We start from the raw sequence: 23,413 nt of genomic DNA, 5'->3' as shown, positions 1-23,413 counted from the left end.
GTCGTGGCTCCATGTATTGTCCCAGTTCAAGAGCAGAATTATGCAGCATACAGCATACCACAAATCATACCGAACACTCTTTTTGTTCAGGCAGTGGAATCATTGCTTGAGGAACGATTGGTCCAATGGTCTGCTCGACAAAGGCTCTAGTCAAGCCATGGGGATCTTAGTGTAGCGCAGTTTGACTGCTGAGCATAGCTTCCTGAGAGGCGTCATGAACCAAGCGCGCTGGGGATAGCCCTTGTCCCCAAGCAGCCAGCCTCTCTGATAGTTTTAATCGGTCCTGCTGGCTTTGTCTAGATGCAGTGTTCCATCATTGCATTTTGCACTCCCCACCCAATGGCGGGCGTCCAGGATGTGCAGATACTGATGCCTGTTTTATTTAAATGGCCTGATTACATCCTGACACTGGAGACTTGGGCGGGATCAGGCTTTCTTTCCACTGGCATATTGTGATTCCCACTCCACCACAGTTATGGCGGCAGAGTGGGATTGTTGTTATTTGAACCCACTAAGTATAATCTACAGGACCATTACATGCTATGCTTAATCTTCATTCTTATATATTCCATACTTTCATGACATAAAACTTTTCCCTTTCCTAAACTTAAGGAATATTAAAGCAGGTTGATAAGAAATCCCAACTCACTGTTAAATGAATGGAATGGTTTGTGACCCCTAAATTGATTATCCCCACTTATTTCTCAAAGCTGGTGCCTGATTAATGATTTAGGTATATTTTATCCTTGACCTTATCAGCTCTCCTTGAAAGCCGAGGCTCTCATCCAAAAAAGAATTCAGATTAAATTATGTAGGATTTTGATTGAAACCCAATTTTGAAAAGTTGCATATTAATGAAGGCTCAGAAGCATAAACAGAAGTGACAACAGAACATCACTGCTTGTCTCAAACATGAATGGCCTGAATGGATCACCTCTTCCCTTTTGGGATCCAAAGAAGCACATCAGATGCTGGCTCTGAAAGCATAAGACAGCAAATGACGGCAAACGGTCAAGGTGATGTGAGCAGTCATGTGATGAAGAACGTAAGGCTCTGTGACAGTTACACTAATGAGAAGCTACTTTGATACTATACTATTATATTATTAGTGATTCATTTTAGGACCAAAGCCCAGTTGCTGGCGATATTATCAGATGAACATTTAATGTGTTCACGTGATATTCTTTTGTCCATTATTTTAATGGAGGCCTTAGCAGATTTAAAATAAATTGTTTAACCTTTGCATTAAAATAGCACACAAAGGAATACAATACAGAATTAATAAGCGTTTGTTTGCTATTATCGCCAACAGTAATTTCTAGGTTCAAAAAAGTACAGCGGTATAACAAAAAACAACTTCAAATAAGAATCAAGAAACAAGCACATTATTTTGTTAATAGTAGATTACCACAATGAATATGATTCACCCTTACAGTCATTTTCTATCCAGCTTAGTGGGGCATATTCTCTTCTCAGAAGTAATATACATATCATAACACATTTGTATATATATAAAAAAGACCATCTCAAAATGCCCCAAAAAGTACCAAATAAAATATCAAAAATATAAATTTTCTGGGGGACGATGACCCTTCCAGAAAATAAATCCCAGACATGATGTAAACTTCTAGAATTGCACTGCAGCACTGTATCCTATAATCCAAAAGACCAGAGCACCTTTCACTCCTTCTTAGCACAGTCCCAAAGAATCCTGCCCAAGCTAAATGAGCACCCACCAGAGCAAAAAACAGGTACCAATATAAATCAACATTATGGCATTAAGGAGCCCTAGTAAAATTGAAGTCAATGGGAATCAGGGGGAAAGCTCTCCGGTGGCTGGAGTCATACCTAGCACAAAGGAAGGTGGTAGTGGTTGTTGGAGGCCAATCATCTCAGCCCCAGGATATTGCTGCAGGAGTTCCTCAGGGCAGTGTCCTAGGCCCAACCATCTTCAGCTGCTTCATCAATAACCTTCCCTCCATCATAAGGTCAGAAATGGGGATGTTCGCTGATGATTGCACAGTGTTCAGTTCCATTCTCAACCCCTCAGATAATGAAACAGTCCGTGCCCACATGCAGTAAGACCTGGACAAATCCAGTCTTGGGCTGATAAGTGGCAAGTAACGTTCGCGCCAGATAAGTGCCAGGCAATGACCATCTCCAACAAGAGAGAGTCTAACCACCTCCCCTTGACATTCAACGGCATTACCATCACCGAATTCCCCACCCCATCAACATCCTGGGGGTCACCAGTGACCAGAAACTTAACTGGACCACATAAATACTGTGGTTACAAGAGCAGGTCAGAGGCTGCGTATTCTGCAGCAAGTGACTCACCTCCTGACTCCTCAAAGCCTTTCCACCATCGACAAGGCACAAGTCAGGAGTGTGATGGAATACTCTCCACTTGCATGGATGAGTGCAGCTCCAACAGCACGCAAGAAGCTCGACACCATCCAGGATAAAGCTGCCTGCTTGATTGGCACCCCATCCACCACCTTAAACATTCACTCCCTTCACCACCGGCACACCGTGACTGCAGTGTGTACCATCTATAGGATGCACTGCAGCAACTCGCTAAGGCTTCTTCGACAGCACCTCCCAAACCCGCGGCCTCTACCACCTAGAAGGACAAGGGCAGCAGGCGCATGGGAACAACACCACCTGCACGTTCCCCTCTAAGTCACACACCATCCCGACTTGGAAATATACCCCCATTCCTTTATCGTCACTGGGTCAAAATCCTGGAACTCCCTAACTAACAGCACTGTGGGAGAACCTTCACCACACGGACTGCAGCGGTTCAAGAAGGCGCCTCACTATCACCTTCTCAAGGGCAATTAGGGATGGGCAATAAATGCTGGCCTTGTCAGCGACGCCCACATCCGATGAATGAATAAAAAGAAAACAAATGGGATAGGTGTATGTTCTAATCAATACCTTTGAGATTCTCTCGAGTTGTGCAGAGCCATAATACTGCACTTGGGGACTCCCACCAGGGGACACAATGTTAAAGATGGCAAGTAAAGTGCACAATCTCCAGGTGACTTTACCAACAACATATCAACATCTGCAAAAAGTAATGCCACAATTGGTTTAGAAATGCCTTAACAGATATTTCTGAGGCTGATGCCATCTAACACATCACTGATGAAGACAATGAATGGGACAGGTGACAGTGGACCAACTTGCCTCATTCCTCTTTCAAAAAAATTAGTGCCAGTAACTATAATAAAAGTGATTATTGGATCATAAATATTCATTAAATGAAATGAGTTACTAATGTTATGCTGTTACTGCTTATTATACCTGAAACTGTACTTCATCCCCTCCAGAAGGTTCCTGTAATAAGGCACAGAATATTTGTTCAGTCAGTTTAAAACATAGTTTATTATGTCAATATGCTAAATCGTTAGCTGTTATTACAAAATTTGCTGATTTTAAAATATAGAGAAACATGGTTTTTGAATTTTAGAATAAACATCAGGATTTTTATTTCACTTGTTAATAACAAGAAATATGGATTCTATCACCGCCACACAGTGTTTGCACAATAAGAATGATTGGCTATAAAAGGAACATTTTATTCACCACTAATCGATCTCCTATGGCATTGCACAAGGGGAGTCAAAACCAAGTGTGGTCTTCGGGTGAAATGGGGTTAGAAGTTGGGGAGTAATTGGACCACTGCGCATGGACATAATCCAGCCTCCATTTGAAAGAGATACATTGTCACTTGTTTTTGTATATTTCCAATATGAATTTCTATGTCCATATTTATAATGAAAACTGCCTATGTAAGTGCTCCCAATATTGGGCCTCGGGCCCCATTTCCATCGAGCTGGCGTGGCGTGAAAAGCCAGCCGATGAAGGGTCAATGAAGATTGGGCCACTGCTATTATCACTATGGCCTCAGGTAAGTGAGAACTAGGGAGGGAGAAAGAGGTCAGGTGTGTGGGGGGGGGGGGGGGCGTGGAGGGAGGGGAGGTAAGTATATAATTATATCATGTCGCTGACAAGAGACAAAGATATTAGATTTTAGATATTAGATTTTACTAACACTTAAAATATTTTTAATATTATTCACTGATCACATTACAAAACCTGTTTAAGGAGCAAGTAACTTTATTCATTCTTTTCTCCCAAAGCCTCTTTGCTGGATATGGAATTACAGCTTCTCCCCATAAGGACACCCCATTCACTTATGATGTGCCCACTCCGGTCCCTAGGATTTGGGAGGGACTGTATGTCAGATGTTGCAGGCAGACGGTGGTCCTGCTCTGCGGCACTTGCGCAGGTAGAGAAGGCCACCACAAATTTCAGGGCCACAGGGTGCATCATATACCAGATCATGGACTCAACTGACTCAACCCAGGTACTGATATAAATCAATGATTGGGACAGATAACCCTTGTATCGTCTCATCAATTGCTTCAAGATTTAAGTTAGAAATAGATTTTCTTGTCTTGCCATAACTCCTAGTCCCCCTCTAGCACAGGCACAGATTCCTTGTACGTTTGATTCTGAAGTAAAAGTATACTTGTACCCTTGACCCAATTAGTAGCAATACAATGTAGGTGCAGTCTTTTTATAGGCAGTATCTACACATTATTCACTCCTTATGGTGGGTAGGCAGAATCTCCAAAGGAGGATTGAGGAATAGTTTACTCAATGCTGGGCACTGCATTACCAGATACGTCCCTCCAAGTCAGGGTAAGACCCACGCCCAGGTCATTGGAGATATGTCTACGATTCTGGTGAGTGCTACCTGCTTGAAAGAGATGCACCTATGGTCCAGTGAAATTTCCAACTCAGACCCCAAATCCCAGACAGAAGGGCTAGCCTACACAGTAGATATTGTTGCAAGCAATTGTAACATTAAGGTGGGATGTTTTCCACTTCTAGAAACTAGAGTTTTAATCTTACCATTGTTTATTTTAGCAGCAATGAATAGAAGTGCTAATTACTTCAGTTTTCTAAAGTTAGATCTACAGGATTTTGTCAACTTTACTGGTGGAAACCTGCCCATTCAGGTTTCCCGTTAAAGTGGATTGACAGCCATTTAAATAGTCAAGCAATGACCAAATTTGTTAATCTGGTTTCAGGGAGTGGAAACTAGGAAATTAAGCAGAAGGGTGAATCTGTATAGCTTGGTTCAGTGGCCATTTCCGAATTTTGAAAGGTTGGATTATAGACCCATTGTATTAGAACTAAAGTATTTGCTTTTATGTGTGTAATAAACCTCTGAATTTTGAAATCAGAAATAAAAAGTAAACTTCAATTCAAACTCCAAAAATTGTCTGCACCATCTGCTTATATAGTTTGTATTGCAAATTACATTTAAATGAATTTCTTGGTTAGTTCTGATCTTTTTGTTTGTAATGATTTATTTAAACATCCAAATCTTGAGAGTTTCTATTTTCCATGAGGAAGAATGAAACATACAGCTGAGTAACAGATTACTGTGCAAACTGGCACTTTACACTGTTTAGAAGCCCAATGGTTCTGCTTAGTCTTTAGTGGAGCCTGAGTTTCCTAGCTGCCTTCTCCCATTAAAGGATAACATCGAACCAGTTAATGTACAATTACAGCAAAACTCCATGTTGAACATATAATAGTGTGGATTTTACGAATAATACTCCTGGCACAGAGCTTCGCATGACAGGACGCACATCAGAAATTTGGTGTGGTGGTCAGTGAACCCGGCATGATTTTCCATACATTGGAAACCTGACCACAGCAGTGGAATCTCAATATACACTCCTGTCATAAAAAGTTCTGGACCAGGAGTGCTAATTCTGATATCTACCCAGTTGCGCTAAAGAGTTTAGATATGTGTCAGTACGGGCACTCCTGATCTTAAGACGCTTGGACCACCTGTGGGAGTGACCCTCGCCACCGTACCCCAGAAAATATCTAGGGCAGACCCGAAACTTGTAACACCCATTTCCCTGTTCTTTTCCTGCAGCCTTTAATATATTTACCTGATTCTCTGCTCTTTATCTTTCAGTCATCTCTTATCCATATAGCCTCTTAACCTATGATACCATGGACCTTAATCTTTGCCTTAATGCTTTTGTGTGGCAACTTTATTGAACGCTTTTGGATGTCTACATATATCACATCTACTGCATTCCTTTTGTTTATACTCTTGGCAATTTTCTTGAAGAATTTACTTAAATTTATCAAGTACGATCTGCACTTTATTGTTGACCGGGTACATAACAAACGTTCACTTTTTTACTTAAGGCAAAATAAATTACCAGTTGTATCGGACGTATGGACATGATTGAGCTGTCAGTTCCTCCCCAGCCAGTGTAGTTTCTGTACACTCCTTTTTCTAGAATATACTGCTCTCCAGAGTAATGTTCTTCATGATATGCCACCCACCTAATATAGAGATACATTTTGAGGGTTAATCCCTTGTGAAATGGCAATTACAACATCTAATTATAGACAATCTGAAAACTTACTTACACTCCATTTTTTACTTCAATTGACTGAGTCACTGTTCCATATTCTATATTTTCCAAGTTTGGAATAGCACGATTGACAAAAATGTTATTGCCTTTCTTTAAGTCCGTTTCCTCAAATAAAGTGATCTCAGGTTTCATATAATCCTGGTGAAAAAGATAGTTAACATATTATCACAATACTAGTAAATGTATTTCTTACAATATATCTGTTAGTGGAAATTATAGACCAGGGAACTAAAGATTCTGCTGACTCTTTTGAGAAGGGAGAAGTGCAACTGACCCCATCCAAAATCTCGTCAGCATTGATTACCGTTCTCTTCATACTGAGCGACTCTTCTTCCTCGGTGATTTCAACCTCCATCTCAATTCAACTTACCCACTGTCCTCTGATTTCAGTGATATAAAGGGGAGGAAGTTTTGCTACAGCTATACAAAGCCCTGGTTAGATCACATCTGGAGTACTGTGTACAGTAATGGGCACCGCAGCTTAGAAAGGATATATTGGCCTTGGAAGGAGTGCAACGCAGATTCACCAGAATGTTACAGGGATCCAAGGGCTAGATCATGAGGAGAGATTACAGAAACTAGGCTTGTATTCCCAGAAATAAAGAAGGTAAAGGGGTGATATGATTGAGGTTTTTAGGATTTTGAAAGGAATTGATAGGGTAGAGAGAGAAACTTTTTATGCTGGTGGGGGAGTCTAGGACAAGATGACATAACCTTAAAATCAGAGCCAGGCCATTCAGGAGAGAAGTGAGGAAACACTTCTTCATGCAAAGGTCTGGTGAAGTCTGGAACACTCACCCACAAAAAGCAGTAGATGCTAGCTCAATTAATAATTTTAAATCTGAGATTGATAGATTTTTGCTGGCCAAGGGTATTATGAGATCTGGAGCCAAGGCAGGTGGATGGAGTTAGGATACAGATCAGCCATGATCTCATTCAATGGTGGAACAGGCTCGAGGGGCTGAATGGCCTACTCCTGCTCCTATGTTCCACCCTCACCTCCACTAAGATGGAGACCATCCGTTCAGTTGCCTCTGATGCTTCCTCCCTTTCGCCTGGCCCACCAAGGCTCTCCGCAGGCCTCCCCTGCCCTATCCCTGAACCAGCATCTTTTTCCAGTTTATTTTTCTCTTATATACTCTCATGCCCTCTCTGAGCTCATCTTGTCTATGAGACCCACCTCCAGCTGCCTTGAACCCATTCCCACTAAACTGATGACCACCCAATATCCTTACTTGGGCCCCATGCTTGGTGACATTTTAAATAGTTCTCCTTCTTCAGGTACTGTCCCCATCCCTTTCAAAATCCTCAGTGCCTGACTAGGCTGCCGATTTCCCAATCTTCGGGACTCTTCTTCGCCTTCAAATGGTGGGCATGACATTAGAAGATGAGATCAAAAATGATATAAAGACATTTAAGATAGAAAGGGGGGAGATAATTGATAACTTAGAGGGGATAAAACCCCTGGTCCGGATGGACTGCATCCACGCATGTTAAAAGAAGTTAGGGAGGAGATAGCAGACGTACTATACATATATATAAAAATTCATTAGAAAAGGGAACAGTGCCGGATGACTGGCGGACAACTAATGTGATTCCTATATTTAAATATAATTCTATGTAAATGCTTAGTTGCCTCATCTAGTCCCGCCACGTCACTACCAGGATTTTGTGTCTAGGCACTGGTAGTCTGCCTCTTGCTGGCAGGAATCCCAGGAGCTCGCCATGTATCCCAACCCAGGGAAATGGTTTGGGGTTTTTGCCACAATAGGTTTGTGTCATTGAAAGTCTTAAGCAAACATAGCCTCATTCTAATTGAGGTCTATTTGTAAAGACAACTAATTGTTTATCTATATTTTGTGCAACACTTATTTCACCATAAGTGCAACCAAATGGAGGTGCTGTCTTTCAGAAAGAGAAGTTAAACTGGTGGGTCAAGTGGATGCTAAAGAGCCCATGATTCTATTTGAAGAATAATCAGGAGTTCTTCTGGTTTCCCGGCTAACATTGCTTACTCAACCAGCATCACCAAAACTGGTTACCTAGTTATTCATCTCATTACTGATTGTGGGACCTTACTGTGCACAAATGTGCTTCTCAAATAGCAACAGTAACTGCACAGTGCAATTCATTCTTGGTGAAGTGCTTTAGATGTTTCTGAGAGATGTGATAAACCACGTGTTACACTTTGGAATTTTTGATCATTTTGTTTTCATGGAAAGGATGTGGGAATAAGTTATGTTGAAGGATTGTGTTATAAAACAATGTTAATTTGCACAGCTTTAAAATGCCACAGGCTGCAGTCTCTGAGATGGGTGGGGGGTGGTTCAAGTGCACCCGCAATTTCCCAATATCAGCTTTCAGCAGACAAGATGCTTGCCAGCAGTGCGTGTTCATAAAACCGGCCTGCTATTCCACACACAGCATGTATAAAGGGTGCAGGTTTTGGTTCATACAATACTGTATCTGCTTATAGAGCACGATACAAGAGTGTTTAGAGAAAGCCCAAGTTGTAACACCTATATTTATGTGTGCACAAGCAGGGACTAATTTCACTCCATAGTAAAAAACGCCTGACACCTCAATGGCTACTTATTCAATGGGCAGAGTTGAAGTACACAGAATGTTCATGTGCTGCTCCAGATACAATGCATCGGCTCAACCCACAGCATGACCATTAATTTTTGGGTAAAATACAATTACATTCTAAAATTTTACTTATTTTTTGGGGTTAGAGTGTCATCAAACTAAAAGCCCTGATTTTAACCTCAGGTGCCCAGCTAGAATGGGACGTGCTCGGGTGCAACAGCTGTTTTACATCCCACACCATTTTCGGCTCCTTGGAAGTCAATGGAATGTAAAATCAGGTGGGGTGTAAATCCAGCGTTCAACCCAAATTCGCCCTGCTCTTGCCCCGGGTACATTAGGTTAAAATTGGGGCTATATACGTTAATAGTTTTTTTTAATGACCTAACACTGCCTGGTTTCATCCATATAACCAATGATATTGGGGAGATAATGAATTGGTTATCAGTACACACAGAGAGAGACATAGGCACTATAAGTGGATTTTCTGAGTCCTCAGTAATAAAAGGCTCCATAGCAGTTCCCTCTACTATTTGGGAAGGAAAACATAAACTGCAAATACATTGGTAATGGTTAACAATTTGTTTCATTTCGTCAACAGTTCTAAAATATATCATTACCATCCATTCAGAAATGGTATATTTCTTGTATAAGACTGTTATGATTAAATTAGAATTTGTATAAGAGATTATTGCGTGTCTTTAAAGCTCATCAGCTTTAATAACAGGTTTTCACAATTGCATTCCTGTGTAGAGCAGTAACCTGGAATTTAACTTTGATGACCAACACCCATTGTCCTGCTTAATTTCATCAAATTGTAACAGAATAAATCTTAATAGATCATAAAAGAGATGAGTACAAGTGGACCCCACCTTGACTTCTTTATTAACCCCTACACTCCTTTTCAGTGATTACTAGCCCTCTTGAATTAGCTGTTGTCTGTATAAGAGAACTAGAGACAAATGCCACATCTCCATTAGAGACTGCCCTCCTTTGAAATATATGCAAAATACATATTTAAAGCAGCTGCTAGAAAATAAATAGAAATTTGTGTCCCCATAAATCTAGCAGAACTAATCACAGAATCATGAGTTTCAATCCTTTCCTCAACAGGAATCCCAACTCATATTGCCAATTAATGAGTTTATCCTGCTCTTTGTCAAATGGCAGAGGCAGAGCATTTATCTTAAACAAGAGCAAAAGCTGCTAAGACTGGATGGTCAAGCAATGCATTATTGCCAATGTCTATAGAGGGGCCGGGGTATATAGCTCAGACCATCTTTTCTCCCAACTCAAGGATGAAATGCGGTGTCAGGATGGGAATGAAGAACTAAAGAGAAGAGATTTGGTGTGCATGTGACTTAGTCAAACAGTCTAATATAAACAGTAACTCACAGCCTGAATATACCGCAAGGATTGTACTGTACTGTTAAATCCGCCCCATGCCTGCCAATCCTCGTACTCTCCTTCCTCCAGTAAGTACTGATAGCCTTTGTAACATTCTTTTTCATAACAAACCCATCTGAATAACAAATGAGTAAAAAAAAAATCCATTTACAACATTGAATACAAAAACAAGGAAGTCATGCTAAACCTTTACACATCACTGGTTAGGCCTCAGCTGGAGTATTGTGCACAATTCTGAGCACCGCACTTTAGGAAGGATGTCATGGCCTTGGAGAAGCTACGGAGAAATTCTACCCTGATGATACCAGGGATGAGGGACTTCAGTTATCTGGAGAGATTGGAGAAGCTGGGATTGTTTTCCTTAGAGCACAGACGATTAAGGGGAGACTTGATAGAGGAATTCAAAATAATGAGGGGTTTTGACAGAGCAAATAGGGAGAAACTGTTTCCTCTGGCAAGTGGATCGGTAACCAGAGGTCATAGACTTAAAATAATTGGCAAAAGAATAAGAGGGTTGTTAAGATCTGGAAAGGGTGGTGGAAGCAGATTCCTTAGGAACTTTCAAAAGGCAATTGGACATGTACTTGAAGAGGACTAATTTGCAGGGTTATGGGGAAAAAGCTGGGATGTGGGACTAATTTGGACAGCTCTTTCAAAGAGCCGGGACAGGTACGACGGGCTGAATGGCCACCTTCTGTGCTGTAAGATTCTATGGTTCTATGATTAAAACAATGCTGTCAGGAGGGTAGAAGTACTTATCGACATTTTACTTTTTTAAACATATCTAGCACTCCTTCAATATATTACAGACACAGGGAGCCATTTTCACTTTCAATGCAGCTGTAAAACTGGCACTTGCAGATTGAGCCATCTTTTATACACCCTGCCTGTTTTTCTTTTCCATTGTTGTCGGAAAGGAAGCTCAGGCAAGGTGTATAACAGACGGCCCATCTGCAATCGCCAATTTTACGTCTGTGTCAAAAAGTGAAAATTGCCCCCACAGGGCCTAAGAAGATATTCTTTGCTCAGTGTATAAAGAAATGTACTTTTACTAAACTGTTGAAATAAACATTCCCAGTTTAGTGAAATAATTTTATTTAAATTTACACATACAGCCCACTGTACACTCCTGCTTTTCTTCAAAACATGCACTAGTAGGTTTACTGTCAGAAATAGTGGTATAACATAATATTTATTAATATATAATAATAAGTGTCTTCATATAACTGAATTAGATCATTGCTTGATTATCACAGTGGAAAATGCCTGGAATACTCAATCAAAGAATTCATTTCAAATTTCAGCTGTGGTCCTGTTCTTAAAATTGTTCCCACTGTCTTTTTAAAATTTAAATCTAAATGGTTTGTTTATTTACTTGCTGTATAATAAACCAACAAACAAAATATTATAACAAGCCTGGTGATAATCATATGCAATGTATGCATATGCCTTGTATATAACCACATCAATGATATAGTTTTGTCCCTTGTTAACAGAATTAGTGGCATTATAAAACATTCATTGCAAACATGTACAGTCATTTATCATTATTCCTTTGCTTTCATTAATTAGACAATCTATAAATATTCAAAAAGGAAACAGAATTCTAAATATAACCATCTCACAGTTCCCAACAATAAACCCACATTATTGGGAGTTACAGGCTGTTTAACAGAAATTGTTAGATGTTGATGTAAGCATCAATGTAATTGATAATTAAGTATTCCAGGATGTATTGCATCTTTCTGTGGTTTACATATGTTGAAGTTTAGAATTGAGCTTTGTCAACATGGATCAATTTGCTCAGATTCTCTGCTAATCTGTTGACAGGAGGGATTTACAAAGTCCTCATCCCCAAATCTGAGCTATGATTAAATGTAACATCTTGCTTTATACTATCTCTGTTTAATTTTGAACATTTGCTTTTGAACATTAAGGGCTGACAGCACCAACATTAGATATGGGCAGGAGGAATTACTGAGTTCAACAGTGCCAAAGAGCTAAATTATCATCAGTGGATTAAGTGTTCTTATTATATCAAATGTATGATCATTTGGGACATTTAAATGTGTCTTGCTCAATACCTCTTCCAAGCTATTTCCCATTGATGCTGCCATCAGCTCTAAGCATACAAACAAAATTACTTAAAAAAAATCAACAAGCATAGAAAAAAGATAGAAGTCAATTAAAATTCATCATAGTACTTTGCAGCTGTTCGATTTTTAAAAAATAAAAATAAAACACACACAAATATATAAATATCTATATATATTAAAACACTGTAGTTTTTCCACTAAAACCATTTTATAGCAATCTGACAATACTCACACTCCACCAATTACTCGTATTGAACCTGCTCCTCTAAAGTCATCAATGTCAGTAACATTCTCCCAAAGATTCTTCAAATCTGATGTGTCTTTACAAATTTCCTTGAAGTGTCCATTGAAGAATGTTTTTTCAAATATTACAACCTAAAGTAAGAAGCAGTATTTGTTACATTTGACATCGTTGGCGTAGGTAGAGTTAAGATCAGTGCTCACTTGGTATGTTGCTTTACAAAAAATTCAAATTCTCAAAATTGAAGGAATCTCATGAATGTCATCTTCAATCAAAGAATGAGATTCTACTTTCTAAAAGAGCTCTCCAGAAACTTGAAAATGTCAGCACCCTGCAATTAAATTACGCAGTAAATTTAATCAAAACACAATAAATACCAATGCCCTTTAGAGATGGCAAGAGCATCGAGCGAAAAAAAAAGTCTTTTGGATTAGAAAAAAACATTTTAGAAATGATTGTCTTTTGCTTTTATTGATTTCTGTGGTCCTCGTAATTCAAATCAGAAGATAAATACAGATGAGGAAGACTATTCATCTCACTTTACCTCTTTCATCTAGAAAACAGTAACCCTATCACATCAGCCGACTGTCTTTTTAAGGTTTTTGTCTCCATTACCCTATGCTAAAGTCCATTTCAAGTGTTAATTGTGCTTTAAAAAAGAACTTTTTGATATTAGTTCTAAATCTTTCTTTTACCAGTTTGAACCGAAACATTTTTGTCCTGTTGTCAAGGTTTATCTTGAAGTAGTACTCTGGATTTACCTGGGCTCTAAGTTTCCATGGGTTCTGAAGGACATAATTACCGCTGTGCAAATATTCTGCCAAACAGAATGAACCTCAGGCACAGTCAGTACTAGTATCTGTCTTCCAAATCAAATTCCAGAACTTGCAAGTCACTATAAACAAACTGAGCCCGTATTCAGCTTTGAGTGATGTTTGCCTCACCCGCCTAATGCTTCTGTGTGCAGAATAAAAAGGAACAAGGCAGCATTCATTTTCAGGCGCTTACTGCTTCAAAATCAGCAGTGATGTGCAAAGCATCAAAGAATTATATGATTTTACAAAGGTGATTTAGCAACAGACTTCTGCTAAGTCAGTAATAACCTACCACATTAAGAATGTGTCTGAAAGAACCAAAGATTTGTAAATTGATTTCTGGTGTAGTTTCTTTCCATTTAATGGCAATAAATGTCAGCAAGTCATTGAAACAAACATCTTGTTACTGCTGTGCCCAGCAAATATAGCTATCATTTTGAGATTAATGATCTATACATACCTTAGGAGACATAGGCCTTTCCACTTTTAGTCCACCCTAAACAAAAATCAGGAAAAAGGTTAACACTTAGAGAACATGAACAAGCAGGATCAACACTTTGTCAAGCACACAATGGCATACTTCTGCACTTTTTCATTATACTGCAGAACAATCTTTCTGCAATGTAATACAGGTAAAATGCTGTTGTGATACACTGTTACACAAATAACCAGTGTTATATGATATGTTAACTCTGGGATTCAGGGCTATTAGAAATGCGCCAAACGAATACTGTGAATAGGTGGGCTAGATGGACCGAAAGTCTTCTATTGACTGAATCGGTTCCTATGTTACTTTTCCTAGATAATTGTGTGTTTGGAAAATTTAGGCTCATCTTTATCTCTTAAAATAAATTTCAATGGCACGTCTGTAGCGATAACACATGTTTATCATACTACATGCATTTTTTAATCAAACTGTTCGTTTAATATCTTCCTCCATTTATGTTTCATTGGGAACAGAACATTGTTTGGGATGAAATTGTGTTCTGTGCCTTTGTTAAAATGGTAGCCGAGGAATTTCACACATTAAGATATTTGTTACTAATATATCACACTGCATCCCCTTTCTGACCACATGTATCTGAAAAAAACAAATTTAGACTGATATGTTCCGTATACTTTGTTCACCAGAACTATCATAACTACAGCTTATGCATAATAAAAAAATACTTTTATTTACGTACCACCTTCACATGATGAATTACTTTGAAGGGCAGTGATTGTTGTTACATGGGCAAATGTGGCAGCTATTCTGCACCATCCCACAAGCAGCTATGAAATTAATGATAAGTTGGTCTGTTGTTGGTGGTATTGGTTGAGGGAGGAATGTTGGCCTTAATTCCCAGAGAACTGAACTCTCTTCTTCAAATTGTGTCACAGGACCTTGAATGTCCACTTAAATCACCAGAACAGACAGACAGCGACACAGTTTAATGTCTTATTCAAAGAATTGCACCTCTGACAGAGCAACACTCCCTCAATACTGATCTGGATTGTCAGCTTAGATTATGTGTTCAAACACCTGGTATGGTGTTCAAACCAACATCTTCTGACCCAAAGGTAAGAACACCGTCAACTCAGCTGACCGGAAAAGAGTCAATACACTTTTTGTAAAAACTCTAAGGTTAAATCTTAATGAAAAATGAATTATTTCCTCACCATTTTCAGAGGCCGTAATGATTTTACATTGTTCGACTTTGCTTCAGTTGATATCTGAACTGGGCTGCTACCAGTTTCTAGCAGAGTAAAGTGGCCATGGAAATTTGGCTTATTATAGACAAGCCAACTAGTAAAAGAACAAATATTTCGAAGATGGTTAAATGGTGAATAGCTGAAAAGGCTTTTCATACAATACATTAAATATTATTGAGTATTATCTATAATAATTATGTAGTAAATACTTTATTATCCTATACTAATGCAGAAATTATATATATGGCAAATAAATACAAAACAGATGCTGCACACTGCCATATCATGCATGGGTTAATGGGCACTAGTTTAAACTATATTGTTGTGCAGTACAGGTTGGAAGCTTCTAATATTGATCAGAAATTAGAATACCAATAAAAAATCAGCCCTATACATCCTAGTAACTAGAAAGCCTAAATTGAAATTCCACCCCAACTAACATTCAAATTGGTTGATACAACCAGATGATATAGAGTGCTGGAGTGAATCTCTCCATCTGAAATGAAAGGGAAGAGTGGCTAATCACAAAGTGGCACTGATGGCTTCTGTCCAGTTAATCCAGGTCTTTTAGCTGAAGGAAGTGAGAAGCAACAAGAGGAGTGTGGGGGGGAGGGGTCCAAAAGGAGCAAAGGATGGGGAAAAAAACATTGAATGCAAATGCAGTACTTCTATAAATGTGCAAACTTTTCAGTGACCCACAACATTTTCCCACTATTTATTTTTCTAATGTTTCTTTTCACTGCCATTTGTAAACAATCAGTCACAGAAAACCCCAAATCAGCTGAACCCCACATCCATCTTTGCAGTGCTCCTAACATTTGTCATTTTAAAAAATAATATGTAATACATAGTTTTTGTAGTATAATGTGTAACATACAGTTTTTGTAATATATTGTGTAATATATAGTTTTTGTAGTATATTGTGTAATACATAGTTTTTGTAGTATATTGTGTAACATACAGTTTTTATAGTATATTGTGGAACACACAGTTTTTAGAGTATATTGTGTAACATATAGCTGTTGCCCAAAAAGCAACAGGTACTGTTACAGAAATAAAAAAAATGCTGGAAAGACGCAGTAGGTATAGCAGAATCTGTAAAGAAAAAAGACAGATTAACATTTCAGGTCCAGCCTCTTTATCGAGGACTGTTACAGAAATACTGTATGATATTACAGACTGTCTGATGCCTCTGTTCTTTTTTTCCAGACCCATATCCTTTTTATTACCTAATCCAACTGCTCAGTGTGCCCACTACATAACAGTAAACAAGCTAAACATTGAAAGTAATTACTTTTAAAATAAATATTTATTAGACACATAATAAAAGGAACAGAAAATATCTGGCAGCAAATTTAAGCTGGTGATCGCACTCCACAAGAGCGCTGGCAACATAAATCACCCAAATTTTGTTTTGATGTTCTTGGCATCTTCAAAACCATTTGACTGAATTATTGTCCTGTCATTCACTGTCTTGTAGGACAGGATCTACTTCTGTAACCAAAAGCAAAGATTTCAAAATCACTGATAAAAACCAAATCATTTCTTGTTTTGCTCCACTTTTGGTTGTAATTCTTCAATCTATAACAAAGTAGTGTCATTCAGTCAAGTAAGAACCACAGTATTCAAGTCAGAGGCAGAGATGCCAAATTTCTGAAATGGAATTTGAAGGTGGCAGGACAAGTTGATAAGGCTGTTAAAAAAGCATACGAAATCTTGGGCTTTATAAGTAAAGGCATGGAGTACAAAAGCAAGGAAGTTATGCTAAACCTTTGTAAATCACTGGTTAGGCCTTAGCTGGAGTACTGTGTCCAATTCTGGGCACCACACTTTAGGAAGATGTCAAGGCCTTAGAGTGGGTGCAGAGGAGATTTACTAGTATAATACCAGGGATGAGGGACTTCAGTTATGTGGAGAGATTAGAGACGTTGGGATTGTTCTTCTTAGAGCAGAGAAGGTTAAAAGGAGACTTATTGGAGGTGTTCAAAATTATGAAGGATTTTGATAGAGTAAATAAGGAGGAACTGTTTCCACTGGCGGGAGAGTCAGTAACCAGAGGACACAGATTTAAGATAATAGACAAAGGAACCAGAGGGGAGATGAGGAGACATTTTTTTATGCAGTGAGTTGTTATCATCTGTAATGCACTGCCTGAAAGGGTGGTGGAAACAGATTCAATAGTAACTTTCAAAAGGGAATTGGATAAATACTTGATAAGAAAACATCTTTCGAAACATAGAAAATAGGAGCAGGGGTAGGCCATTCGGCCCTTCGAGCCTGCTCCGCCATTCAATATGATCATGTCTGATCTTCTATCTCAATAACATATTCCCGCTCTCTCCCCATACCCTTGATGCCTTTTGTGTCTAGATATCTATCTAGCTCCTTCTTAAATATATTCAGTGACTTGGCCTCCATCTTAGTGACAAAAAAGTCCATTAGCTTCTCACACTTGTTGGAGGTGAGGGTGGAACATAGGAACATAGGAGCAGGAGTAGGTCATTCAGCCCCTCGAGCCTGTTCCACCATTTAATGAGATCATGGCTCATCTGTATCCTAACTCCATCCACCTGCCTTGGCTCCAGATCTCATAATACCCTTGGCCAGCAAAAATCTATCAATCTCAGATTTAAAATTATTAATTGAGCTAGCATCGACTGCTTTTTGTGGGCGAGTGTTCCACACTTCACCCAACCTTTGCATGAAGAAGTGTTTCCTAACTTCTCTCCTGAATAGCCTGGCTCTGATTTTAAGGTAATGTCACCTTGTCCTAGACTCCCCCACCAGCATAAAAAGTTTCTCTCTCTACCCTATCAACTCCTTTCAAAATCCTAAAACCTCAATCATATCACCCCTTTACCTTCTTTATTTCTGGGAATACAAGCCTAGTTTCTGTAATCTCTCCTCATGATCTAGCCCTTGGATCCCTGTAACATTCTGGTGAATCTGCGTTGCACTCCTTCCAAGGCCAATATATCCTTTCTAAGGTGCGGTGCTCATTACTGTACACAGTACTCCAGATGTGGTCTAACCAGGGATTTGTATAGCTGTAGCAAAACTTCCTCCCCTTTATAGAAACATAGAAAATAGGAGCAGGAGTAGGCCAATCGGCCCTTCGAGCCTGCTCCGCCATTCAATATGATCATGGCTGATCCTCTATCTCAATACTATATTCCCGCTGTCTCCCCATACCCCTTGATGCCTTTTGTGTCTAGAAATCTATCTAGCTCCTTCTTAAATGTATTCAGTGACTTGGCCTCCACAGCCTTCTGTGGTGGAGAATTCCACAGCTTCACCACCCTCTGAGTGAAGAAATTTCTCCTCATCTCAGTCCTAAATGCTCTACCCCGTATCCTGAGTCTGTGACCCCTCGTTCTGGACCCCCCAGCCAGGGGAAACATCCTCCCTGCATCCAGTCTGTCTAGCCCTGTCAGAATTTTATGTTTCAATGAGATCCCCTCTCATTCTTCTAAACTCGAGTGAATACAGGCCGAGTCGACCCAATCTCTCCTCATACGACAGTCCTGCCATCCCAAGGATCAGTCTGGTGAACCTTCGCTGCACTCCCTCTATGGCAAGTATATCCTTTCTTAGGTGAAGAGACCAAAACTGCATACAATACTCCAGGTGTGGTCTCACCAAGGCCCTGTATAACTGCAGTAAGACATCCTTGCTCCTATACTCAAATCTTCTTGCAATGAAGGCCAACATACCATTTGCCTTTCTAACTGCTTGCTGCACCTGCATGTTTGCTTTCAGTAACTGGTGTACAAGGACACCCAGGTCCCTATGTACATCAACATTTCCCAATCTTTCACCATTTAAATAATCTGCCTTTCTGTTTTTCCTTCTGAAGTGGATAACTTCACATTTATCCACATTGTACTGTATCTGCCATGTATTTGCCCACACACTCAACTTGTATAAATCGCTTTGAAGCCTCGAAGTCTGTAATATCATGTGAACTGCTTGTTTATGCCAGTTTTAACATTCCAGCATATGCTAATCATAGAAGTTACAACATGGAAACAGGCCCTTCGGCCCAACATGTCCATGTTGCCCAGTTTATACCACTAAGCTAGTCCCAATTGCCTGCACTTGGCCCATATCCCTCTATACCCATCTTACCCATGTAACTGTCCAAATGCTTTTTAAAAGACAAAATTGTACCTGCCTCTACTACTGCCTCTGGGATTGGCAGGAAATTTCAGCATAAGTTCTGGTTGGCAAGATCAGTGTAGAAACTGGTGTAAATTTTGGAAGAACTTGCCAGTTACACCGTTGAAGGAAATTCCGGGCCAAAAAAAATGTAAAAAAACCCAAATTGATCAAGATAGGCGGGAACTTCTTTGGACTTTTGTTCCTATGATCTGCCTGCAGTGTATGATTCATAGTTTGAACAGCAACAGACCAAAGCAGGTCAGATTTTGCAATGTTCTGGAATAGAAAATTGTGTGGAATGCAAAACAGTCTATAAAAAACAGTCGTAGGATTGAAAAATATTACAAAGGTGTTAGTTTCACTCACATTCCTGAATTGACAATGATAGAAGATATAGTGGGTGTTATTCCACATTCCTCGATGCAGGCAACCTCACTGTGTAAGTAAGTTTTAATGTCATCTTGCTGAGGTTCTTGGGAGATTGCAATCTCTGGAATGCAGTGATTCTGGAAAGAAAAAAGTGGTAGGTAGACGTTTGTTTTGAGTTGTGATTTGGAAACAGTTGCAGTGTTGAATCAGTGGTGGTGATTTTTAACTGCCAACTGCCCATTTCTCGCCTGAAAAATAGGCAGCCAGCTGTTGAAAATTGGCAGGCGATGGTGGGAACCTCGGCCACCCCATTGATGCATCTTTCAGGCCTGCCTGTAAATGGGTGAGCTGACAGCTGCCTGAACCAGGCTTAAATATGCAAAGGAGTGCTCCTCCAGGGTCCACAAAGAAACTCCGGCCTTTTGCTGGCCTGTTCAAGAACCTGGGATTGGCTCTCCAACTGCCCAGACCTGACTGGGCAGTTGGCTCAACATGGGAGCCAGCCGATTGCCTGCTCTCCTACAGTGGGGTGCCCGTTTGGCACCTGCAGCCCGCCAACAGTATTTAAATGAGGCTCGAACCTTAATACGGTTTGGACCTCCTGACACCAGCTTTCGGCAGGCAACGCAGCTGCTCCATTTACTTGGTGCCCAGTTCTGTCGAGATTCCACCCCCCCCCACCCCCCCACCCCCCACAATATATCCCACACACCAAGCAGAATATTTAGGGCAGGATTTTCTGCTTTTGGAAGCTAAGAGTAGTACTATCATTGCCATTATCTGTTATTAGTCCTGGGTGATCGCACTGGCTTTGTGCTATTAGCAGGAAAATGATTTTCCTTTGTTACCAAGTAATGGCTCAATCAATAACCAGGTGGGTCAGTATAATATTAGCCCATTACTCAATCTTCTTCATTAGCTGTGAATATCTAGTTAATAGAGATAATGCCCGTGCAATCTAGTTGATTCCTGATTGTCTTGAAACGTCAGTTTATTGGACAGTTGGAGCCATGATTATAGCTGGAATCCTCACTCAGCAACTTTCTCAAACTGACTCAGATTTTTGACTTTTTAAGGAGTGGAGTTGATTTATTCCAATCCTAAACATACAAGCCTGAAAATACATTGGGTGATATTATCGTATGAATGTTTAAAGCACCGCTATCAATTCTTTTTGTTCACTACTTTAATGGAGACGTTAATTTGTTTATTTGAAATGCCTCCATTAAAATAGTGGAAAGTGGAATTTGATACGAAAGCATTAAATGTTTGTACCATAAATAGCATTCAATACAAAATGAGTGGAACTTATTATTCCCACATTGAAGCTTACTTGATTGGAACACTTCTTGGAATCCAGAAAACTTGCTTAGAAGTAAAATTGACTGGCCTGATACAAAGAGGTTGCTGTGCTGCTTCTCCTACCCTGTGCTGGGTTGCACTTGCTGTTTTTGCCTCTTACTTTTACATTCACTGTACCCATGACTCACATCTTCCTTTCACTTAAGCTCTTTAATGAGCATGAGTTATGTTTGCTTTGTGAGATGGTGACCAATTTATAGACCAATTTACCCAGCTTTAAGCCGTTTTGGTGGCACCCATCTCCCCATGGATTAAATAATTCTCTCTCTTGCCTAAAACAAGAGCACAGCTGGGTGCAAGAAGAATGTGATCTGGGCTGGGATTGGCAGAGAAAAGGATCAAGAGCCAGGAGAAAGGGGATTCTCCAAATTTGCATACAAGCCTATTTGTATTTTAAGAAGCTGGTATGGTGACTCAGATCTACATGGAATGCTATACATTTGAGATTGGAATAAGATTATCCTTAATAAGTGCTGTTTTTGTCATAACTTTAATCTTTTGCTCTAAATGGGAAACATTTACCATGAAAAGGCCACATTTCTTTCAATAAGAGTTTTCTTTGGATTAGTGCAGAAAGATTCACTGTTGATTCACTGAATTATTAAATTGAACTATTACATTTTTAAGAGAATCAATTTAGACAAATCCAATTAGCTTCATGTTCCGTTGTATTGTTTTAAGGCTCAGCCTTATTTTACCTGCCAAATGCATTCTTATCAAATATAATTAATGGTATCAAAGCTTCTTAAATAACATCTGCATCTTTCATTTCAATTGTGCTCCCAGCCTTGATTCTCCGACCATCCCTTCAAGTGCGGATGGGAAATTTACCCTGTCATCTTTTAAGTGATAGACTTCTCATTTATTGTACTGTTTATTTTTGATAGACGGGTGGTGGGAGGGAGACTCACCTTTATAACCCTTTTAATAGAACCAATCACAATTTTAGTGGGTGTGGATTCCATGTGAAAGCTATTGTTGACCCAGAGTTTATCTAACTTCCTCTGTCCCTCTTCCAATATGTACATTTGTCCTTGAAATTCAGGTTTTTCATACAGTATCCAACTGGAATGAGGAAGGATAAACATTTTTTTAGGTACACCACAGGAAAAACATTGTAAAAAATACATTTCTAACTGTAACCACCTTTGTTGACTTATTCAGTGAAACTGTCAATTCAATGATATTTGGTGTCAAATGGTTAGGTTTGTACCATTTCTCTATTGATATTGTTTTTAATTAGTACAGCTGTGCAGTGGACCTGCATTTGATTGGAACTGAATTAAGACAATGCAACCTTATTTCACTTTGTACTCTAAAACTACCAGAGGGACGAGAATTTGATCTCAATCTCCTGGATTGAAACTAAGAGATTAAGTGACGTTGTTGTGACTAACTCTTAGTATCCCAGGGACTATTAACTCTTAGCTTACAGAAAACCTGAAAATCCATTTTTACAAACAGTAGACATCTATGAGGACCAGGTTAAAAATTAATGAGGGGGTAATAAGCAATGTATGTTAGGCCAGAGATTGTGTAATATCAGAGTACTACGGTAGGATAAGACTATATAATAAATGCATGTGTGTATGTGTGTGCGTGTGTGTAAATCAATCCAGAGTGTAGTATAAGAAACATAATCGGGAAACTAGAATCATTAATTAACATAGAAAAATCATAATACCAGTAACTGAAACATGGCTGCAGCTAGGGCAGGATTTGGGGTATAAAAGTTTCAAAAGGAATAAAGAAGAAAGAGGGATGGCAGTATTAATTAAAGACAATATCATTGTACTAGAGAATAAGGATTTAAATAGAGAAATAGTGCAAACAGAATCCCTTTTGATAGAGCTTAGGAATAGTAAGAACATACTGAGAATATATTATGGACTGGCAAACAATGGTAAGGAAACTGAAGATGAAATTTGTAGACAAATTAGAGAGGTGCATATTAACAATAGTCATAACTGTAGGACATTTTTATTTTAAAGGGCCACAAGGAAAGAAGAGGCAAACTTTAATGGAGAGTGAGGATGGCAGAAATACTAAATAGGTACTTTGCCTCAAACTTCAATGAAAATAAAAATTGGGAGAGATGTAAAATGGGCTGCCGACTCGCTATCACCCGTTTTATACTATCACACAAAGTCAAAATCTACCACAGTCTATTCTATTAGAACAAAATCTTTCAGGAACTCATCA

The 23,413-nt window shown here is 39.3% G+C and overlaps 1 protein-coding gene across 1 annotated transcript in view; it reads right to left on the bottom strand.

Annotated features, from left to right (window-relative positions):
- The window catches only part of LOC137326834 (very large A-kinase anchor protein-like), a 68,944-nt gene that overhangs the window by 24,872 nt on the left and 20,659 nt on the right, over positions 1–23,413 (bottom strand). Inside the window, exons 7-15 of the mRNA XM_067992214.1 lie at positions 22,123–22,276; positions 19,847–19,986; positions 15,287–15,413; positions 14,088–14,123; positions 12,804–12,946; positions 10,464–10,590; positions 6,478–6,620; positions 6,264–6,390; positions 3,310–3,342 (exon numbers count right to left, since the gene is read on the bottom strand). Of these exons, the coding sequence (XP_067848315.1) occupies positions 3,310–3,342; positions 6,264–6,390; positions 6,478–6,620; positions 10,464–10,590; positions 12,804–12,946; positions 14,088–14,123; positions 15,287–15,413; positions 19,847–19,986; positions 22,123–22,276 (1,030 nt within the window). The remainder of the gene's footprint in view (positions 1–3,309; positions 3,343–6,263; positions 6,391–6,477; positions 6,621–10,463; positions 10,591–12,803; positions 12,947–14,087; positions 14,124–15,286; positions 15,414–19,846; positions 19,987–22,122; positions 22,277–23,413) is intronic.

Source organism: Heptranchias perlo, chromosome 11 (assembly GCF_035084215.1).
Source record: "Heptranchias perlo isolate sHepPer1 chromosome 11, sHepPer1.hap1, whole genome shotgun sequence".
Lineage (NCBI taxonomy): Eukaryota > Metazoa > Chordata > Chondrichthyes > Hexanchiformes > Hexanchidae > Heptranchias > Heptranchias perlo.
The sequence above is the reverse complement of the archived record's forward strand: the minus strand, read 5'-3'. Positions and strand labels throughout refer to the sequence as shown.